Below are 8,424 nucleotides of genomic sequence, written 5' to 3' on the forward strand. Positions count from 1 at the left end.
AAAAAAATCAAACCAAGTATTATAGCCCTTTTAGAATTTGCCTAGCAGGCTTTCCTACTAGAAAGCAGAAAATATCTTTTCTAAAAAAAATCTAAATTAAAAAACAAATCAAACCAAAATTGGTCCTAGTGACACTGCAAAATACCAAAACCAAAGAAAAGGTCTTAAAGTTAGACAAATAAAAGAGGCCTCCTGTAGAAACAAGAATTAGACTGCAACCAACTTTTCAACAGCAACAATGGATGTCCAAGACAACAGAATGGTATCTTCTTCAATGATATCTTCAATGAGTGAAAGTAACCATCCATACTTAAGAGAAAATGAATTTCGCAAGGACAAAATAGACACTTTCAGATAATAATATGTGAAAAGAATCTTTCACCCACAAACCCTCACTAGAAGAATTTTATAAGCTCTAATTCAATATTTAAAAATTATTCCAGGGCCGGGCACGGTGGCTCATGCCTGTAATCTCAGCACTTTCAGAGGCCGAAGCAGGCGGATCACAAAGTCAAGAGATCGAGACCATCCTGGCTAACACCATGAAAACTTGCCTCTACTAAAATACAAAAAATTAGTCGGGTGTGGTAGCATACTCCTGTGGTCCCAGCTACTTGGGAGGCTGAGGCAGGAGAATCACTTGGACCTGGGAGGCAGAGGTTGTGGTGAGTAAAGATCGTGCCACTGCACTCCAGCCTGGGCAACGGAGTGAGAAAAAAAAAAAAAAAAAAAAAAAAAAAAAAAAGGCGGCAGCATAACGGAAAAAAAAAAAAAAAAAATCCATATGGAAGGTCTAGAATGCAAAGAATTATCAACAAAAGAGGTGGGTAAACTAAATAGGATTCCCATGTAAGATAGCCTGTAGGTATCTTTTTTTTAAAAAGGTGGAGCTAAAATACATATGAAAAACAGGCCAGGTATGGTGGTTCACAGGACTTAATCCCAGGACTTTGTGAGCCGAGGCAAGATGACGGCTTGAGGCCATGAGTTTGAAACCAACCTGGGCAACATAGAGAGACCCAGTCTACAAAAAACTTAAAAAATTAGCCAGGCATGATATTATACACCTGTGGTCCCAGCTACTTAGGAGACTGAAGTGGGAGGATAGCTTGAGTCTGGGAGGTCAAGGCTGCAGTAAGCTGTGATCGTGTCACACTGTACTCCAGCCTGGCTGACCTTCTTAAAATAACTTAGAACATCAATTGCTTAATGTTTTGAGATCACCGAGGGTAAAGACGTTAGAGAGTTAAGAATACACGTTGGCCGGGCGCAGTGGTTCATGCCTGTAATCCCAACACTCTGGGAGGCCGAGGTGGGCAGATCACCTGAAGTCAGGAGTTCCAGACTAGCCTGGCCAACATGTCGAAATCCAATCTCTACTAAAAAAAACAAGAAATTAGTCGGGTATGGTAGCAGGCGCCTGTAATCCCAGCTACTCAGGAGGCTGAGGCAGGAGAATCGCTTGAACTCAGGAGGCAGAGGCTGCAATGAGCCCAGATCGCGCCACTGCACTCTAGCCTGGGCAACAAGAGCAAATCTCCTTCTCAAAAAAATAAAATAAAATAAAATAAAATAATATCTGTTATAACTTCTAGCTTAATTATTAGTATTAGGTGGCCCAGGCTGTCTCTGCCCTGGGGGCATTTTCATACTCCACATTTTAGGGTTTACCTGGAATTACCCTCCACTGTTCTTTCTACTGCACTGCACTCCACCCATTACTTCATGTTAAAGGTGAACCAGAAAAAGCCTATCTTCCTAACTTCAGGGAACCATAAAGAAAACTACTAGCCAGGCGCAGTGGCTCATGCCTGTAATCCCAGCACTTTGGGGGCCCAAGACAGGTAGATCGCCTGAGGTCAGGAGTTCTAGACCAGCCTAGCCAACATGGTGAAATCTTATCTCTACTACAAATACAAAAATTAGCCAAGTGCAGTGGCACATGCCTGTAAGCTCAGCTACTTGAGAGGCTGAGGTACGAGAATCGCTTGAACCCAGGAGGCAGAGGTTGTGGTGAGCCAAGATCGCACCACTGCACTCCAGCCTGGGTGACAGACTATGTCTCAAAAAAGAAAAAAAAAAAAAAAAAAAAAAAAAAAAAAAAGAAAAGAAAAGAAAAAGAAACCTCCTGAGTCCTGAACAGAGCAGTAAAATAAAAAGGGCGGGGGAGAGAATGTCATGGTCTTAGATTGGCCATAGCAGGTTCTTCCAGTTTGTGTAAGCCAGGGAAACTCAAGCTTTGAACTTTGTGATCACACTTAATTAGTAGAGACCCCAAATCTTTGACAGAAATAAACCTAAGGGCTTTGCGGAGAAGAGGGCATATATCCCAGCCTTAGGGGAATCCCCATAAATAATTCTCTCTGTGCAGTAACCAGCATGCAGTCAAAAACAACCAGGAACAGAAGAAACAAACCAACACGGAAATAACCAGCTCAGACAGACAGATCAGCCTGAAAAATATTCCAACAGTGTCAGTCATGGATTATAAAAACTGGGTGCTTTTTATGTTTAAACTGGTTAAAATTTTTTTTTTAATATTCTGGATGCCTTTAATACATTTATGAGCAAATATTGATGACAACAACATTTTAAATACATCAATAACTGAGAAAGGTGATACACATCTATTTGTGGCTCTACTGACCCTAATTGGTCAAAAGCACGTCATTTTGCAAGACATGAGAAAGGAGGAGGGGAAGAGAAAAGGAAAGAAGGCTGAAGGGGAACCAAAGTCCAGGATTTTCCAGAAATGCATGAGCCTCCAGAGTATGGAAGTCTGCAGTACACTGGGTTCCAGCAACCTCAGCGGGACCTAGTTCTCAGAAACACAAGCATGTCCAATGGATGAAACCTCAGCTGAAAACACAGAAGGTAGTAGTATCCAAAGACATTCCAAGGTCTGGGAGGAACAAAGTATGATACGGTTAACGATCACAGACTTAGCAGGATCTGGAGGCATCACCAGTGGGGTTCTTCTCCCACTACCTTCGATAACCCAGGTGAAAAAGCAGGAGGAGCAGGGGAAGATTTAATTACGGGTTACGCTGTGGCTGGCAATATCCCGGTAGAAAAATGAGTAAACTATGTACATGGATGCATGCTTATATAGTAAAATGCCAAAGAAGAAAAACAAGAAAAGAAGCGTTCAACATGAAAGTCAGATAAGTGGTTACATTTAAGGGGAGGAAGGAGGTTTTAACTGTGCAGCTGGGAGGGGTACAAAAAGGGGCTTCTGGGGAACCAGAAATGTTCTTCTTTCTTCATCTGGGGAGTGTTCATAATTCATAATTCACCAAGCCATGCATTTTTGCATCTTAAACTTTTAGGAATAAGATATATTTCAAAATTTAAAAATAAAAGAATAAAATAGACTGAGATACATGAAACGTCAACTATGGAAAGGCAAGGCAAGGTAAGGCACTGAGTAAGGGCTGATCGAGGGTGGAAGGCAAGATCACTGAAAGAGAGAAGTTGCTATTAGGTCAGCTGGACAGAACATCCAAAGGAATCTTATTAGTATTCCCTGTATCATTAATGAAGACAATAATCTACAGGTATTAGCAGTAGCTGTATATTTATTACCAATAGACAGCATTAAAAATGCTGACATCACATTACCATTCTTAGAGATAACCTGGACTTATACTCATCAATTCATTAAACTAATCAACTTTAAGGCCAGATGTGGTGGCTCAAGCCTGAAATCCCAGCACTTTGGGAGGCTGAGGTGAGCAGATACCTGAGGTTGGGAGTTCAAGACAAGCCTAGCCAATACGGTGAAACCCTGTCTATACTAAAAATACAAAAATTAGCTGGGTATGGTGATGAGTGCCTGTAAACAGTTACTCAGGAGGCTGATGCAGGGAGAATTGCTTGAACCCGGGAAGCGGAGGCTGCAGTGGGTAGAGATCGCACCACTGCACGCCAGCCTGGGTAACAGACCATGACTCTGTCTCAAAAATAAATAAATAAATAAACAAACAAATAAAAACTTCAGAGGCTGGGTGCTGTGGCTCACGCCTGTAATCCTAGTACTTTGGGAGGCCGAGGTGGGTGGATCACCTGAGGTCAGGAGTTCAAGACCAGCCTGGCCATCATGGTGAAACCCNAAAAAAAAAAAAAAAGAAAAAAAGAAAAAAAACTTTCATCCTCAAATCTAGAGCTTCAAATTATAATCATTTTATCATCTCATCTATCGATGGTAAAGTCTGTACATATTAGCACACAATGAAGAATAAACACTACTATTTGCACACATTTACCTGTCAAAGACAAAACGCATGAGCTGCAAGTTGAGAGTGCAAGGAAGGCTAAGAAGTCGAATCTTTCTTGTTGCATTCTGTTTGCTTTGACAGTTCTCGCAAAAATAGCGATTGTCTCCTTCTAATTTTTCTTCCTGATCAGGAATAAGACATATTAATTTTAAAAAGAAGATGGGTTTAAAACAAGTGATAAAACCCTTTCATTTTAGTTAATAGCTCTCACTTAAGCTATTTAACAATAGCTGCTATAAATAATGGACACACAAAAGTAATGGGAACTGCTCAGCAGTGATATTATCAATTTGTATACAACGATATTTAAAACTGATATGCCTGTTTCCCAAATGTATGATGTTAAAAATGCTTGTTTTAGGTTATTTGCCTTGGTAGTCCCATTTTTCTGGGAATTCTAATATAGGTTTTAAAAAGAAATGTCACATGTATTTTGATGCAACATTAATTTAAAAACAGCAAAAAGGCTGGGCAGCATGGTTTATGCCTGTAATCCCAGCACTTTGGGAGGCTGAGGTGGGCGGATCACTTGAGGCCAGGAATTCAAGACCTGGCCGCCATGGTAAAACCGTCTCTACTAAAAATACAAAAATTAGCCAGGCGTGGTGGTGTGCACCTGTGGTCCCAGCTAGTCGGGAGACTGAGACATGAGAATCACTTGAACCCGGGAGGCAGAGCTTGCAGTGAGCTGAGATCACACCTCTGCACTCCAGCCTGGTAGAAAGAGTGAGACTACATCTTAAAAAAATGAAAAAAAGGCCAGGCACGGTGGCTCATGCCTGTAATTCCAGTACTTTGGGAGGCTGAGGCAGGCGGACTGCCTGAGCTGAAGAGTTTGAGACCGGCCTAGGTAACACGGTGATATCCCGTCTCTACTAAAATACAAAAACAAAAATTAGCCGGGCATGGTGGTGTGTGCTGGTAGTCCCAGCTACAAGGGCGGCTGAGGCAAGAGAATTGCCTGAACCCAGGAGCCTGAGGTTGCAGTGAGCCAAGTTCACATCACTGCACTCTAGCCTGGTGACAGAGCAAGACTCAGTCAGTCAGTCAGTCATAGACAGATAGATAGATAAAAAATGGGGAGTGGCAGTAAAAACTATTTATGGGCACCAGAATACAAAATTATCTACATATTTGGTTAAAATTACTGAAACAGGGCCGGGCGCGGTGGCTCAAGCCTGTAATCCCAGCACTTTGGGAGGCCAAGGCGGGTGGATCACAAGGCCAGGAGTTCAAAACCAGACTGGCCAACATGGTGAAAACTCGTCTCTCTTTAAAATTGAGACGGGTACAGTGGCTCATGCCTGTAATCGCAGCACTTTTGGGAGGCTGAAGTGGGAGGATCACTAGATCCCAGGAGTTCAAGACTCTGACTCTAAAACAATCTTATTAAATTAGCTGGGCATGGTGGCATATGCCTGTAGCTCTAGCTACTCAGGAGGAGAGGTGGGAGGATTGCTTGAGCACAGGAAGGTGAGTCTGTAGTAAGCAGTGATCATATCACTGCAATTCAGCCTGGGCGACAGAGTCAGATCCCATCTTGAAAAAAAATAATAAAAAATAAAAAATTACAATTAAGAGTTTACTACATTTTATAAACCAACATACTAAAATTAAATATTTCTACAGGTTTTGATCTAACACACCCTTTTGATAAATATTTTCTTTATAGTATAAACTGGGCAAATATATATAAACTTAAGAACTATTAATACTAACAATTCAAACCTATCTAGTAGAGTCAAACAAAGTGCTCATTCATTTCATATCTCCTAAGTTTCTAGACTGGAAAGCCACTAACCCATTAGATTTTCCTCAATTTCCATTACCTGAACAAAGGAAGCAGGAAGCTAACTACTACAAAAAGTGAACTAGAGCTAAGTTTATTTATTCAACAAAATATAACAATGTAACAATGAAGTCCAAAAGTGAAATTGGTAACAGTTTCCTTCTTCCATAGAGGTACAAATTTTAAAGCACAGTCCTGAGAGTATCATACATTTGAAAGCTCACGTATTCATTTAGCACATTCCTCCCCAACTTTCCCATGTCTTTTAAAGGTTTTTACAGCTTGCTTCCATTGTAGGCTACCTCTAGAAATTTTGTCTTTTTGTGGAAAGAGACAGAGTTTACGAAATAATTTCTGTATTAAAAATTTCAGGCCAGGCTCAGTGACTCACGCCTGTAATCCCAGCACTTTGGGAGGCTGAGGCAGCTGGACTACTTGAGGCCAGGAGTTTGAGACAAGCCTGGCCAACACAGCAAAACCTTAAAGTGCAAAAATTAGCTAGGCCTGGCGGTGCGCACCTGTAATCCCAGGTACAAGGGAGGCTAAGGCAGGAGAATCACTTGAACCCAGAAGGCGGAGGTCACAGTGAGCTGAGATCGTGCCATCGCACTCCAGCCTGGACAACAGAGCAAGACTCCGTCTCAAAAATTAATAAATAAATTAATAAATATGTAAGTAATACAACCTTAAAGGGAAGTAAAACAGTCCTTTCTCTAATAAGACTCATCCTGTTTGGTAGGATGAAGACTACCAAAAGAAATAAGCAGTACTTATTTCTTGTTAAAACAATGATAGCATCCTAGGACATATTAGTGGTTACAGACACGAAAAATAAAAGCATAAATACAGGAATTATGCCAACTAAAGTTTTTGGGACAATGTTTTTAAAAAGTGAATGGAGGCAGCTTGGAGACTGTTAGTTTTGAAGAATGACAAATAACAGTATTTAAACTAAGGTGGCAAATGTGGGTTTAAAAACAGTAAAATATCTTTTTCATTTTTTATCAATTATTTTTATATCCTTAATTCTGTACATATAGATGAACCACCTAATCTTTGCTATGTGCTTACTCACACAAAATGGAATTAACATCTTGGTTCTCCTAAAAAAGTCTTTGTTTCTAAACAGAGGTTCCCAGAGAGAGATTGGCAAACGAAATTGGCAACTGACTGCTATTCCATATTCATCACAAGCCAGTCACAAGTTAGAGTCTCTGAGCATTATAATGTTTACTCCTCAGTAAAAATATTACCTTTATGTTCCACATAAGGCTCCATATCCAAGATTTCTGAGAAGCCAATGTAGGTATTCAGCTTTTTCTTATGTCCAGTTTGCCTAATCAAGAGGAAAGCTGACATTTATATTTAAAGCAATCATAATACAATATATAAGCTCTATTTGTAAACTCAACAGTAGTTAGCTTTCACTTAACAATCTTCCTCTAAAACCTGTACAATTAGAAGTAAACGGAATATTGTTTTATAGATGGACAAATAATAATAGGTTAAAAAATGTGAATTCAGGCCAGGCACAGTGGCTCACGCCTGTAATCCCAGCACTTTGGGAGGCCAAGGTGGGTGAATCATGAGGTCAGGCGATCGAGACCAGCCTGACCAACATAGTGAAACCCCATCTCTTCTAAAAATACAAAACATTTGCTGGGCGTAGTGGTGAGTGCCTGTAGTCCCAGCTACTCGGGAGGCTGAGGCAGGAGAATCGCTTGAACCTGGGAGACAGAGGTTGCAGTGAGTCGAGATTGTGCTACTGCACTCTAGCCCTGGCAACAGTGCAAGACTCCATCTCAAAAAAAAATGTGAATTCAAAGTGCTGATTCCAAACACAGCTTATTTTTCACAAGTTTCAACTTAATCACAAAAGAAATTCTCCTGCTTTACAGAAGACATGCACATGTGCTAACAGTGCCTTGATTTTGATTATAAAATGAAAAATACACTCCATGGGTGTAATGATTACAAAATTTATTCTATTTAAATATCAAGTAATACAAAAGGATAGGGTAATTCAGTTCCTTGCAGTTTTTCTTTTTCTTTTTCCCTGAGACGGAGTTTCATTCTTATTGCCCAAAAATTCTTTATTCTACTTTCTGAGAATAAAAAATGTAAGAATTTTTTACCTTTCTAGTTATCAACTCTATATGGCTGGCTCCTTTAAAATTTTTATGATAAAATCATGAAATATTGACATTTCAAAATGGCAAGCTCCATCTATAACTTTCATCCTCAGGCCGGGCGCGGTGGCTCAAGCCTGTAATCCCAGCACTTTGGGAGGCCGAGGCGGGTGGATCACGAGGTCAAGAGATCGAGACCATCCTGGTCAACATGGTGAAACCCCGTCTC

At 40.5% G+C, this 8,424-nt stretch overlaps 1 protein-coding gene and 1 pseudogene across 1 annotated transcript in view; one reads left to right on the top strand and one right to left on the bottom strand.

Moving 5' to 3' along the window:
• USP48 (ubiquitin specific peptidase 48) overlaps positions 1 to 8,424 on the bottom strand; it is a 113,465-nt gene that overhangs the window by 61,014 nt on the left and 44,027 nt on the right. Inside the window, exon 7 of the mRNA XM_017503250.2 lies at positions 4,265 to 4,399. Coding sequence (XP_017358739.1) covers positions 4,265 to 4,399 — 135 coding nt within the window. The remainder of the gene's footprint in view (positions 1 to 4,264; positions 4,400 to 8,424) is intronic.
• Positions 15 to 70, top strand: LOC119468061 (annotated as a pseudogene).

The sequence above is a fragment of the Cebus imitator genome, unplaced genomic scaffold (assembly GCF_001604975.1).
Source record: "Cebus imitator isolate Cc_AM_T3 unplaced genomic scaffold, Cebus_imitator-1.0 Scaffold15, whole genome shotgun sequence".
Lineage (NCBI taxonomy): Eukaryota > Metazoa > Chordata > Mammalia > Primates > Cebidae > Cebus > Cebus imitator.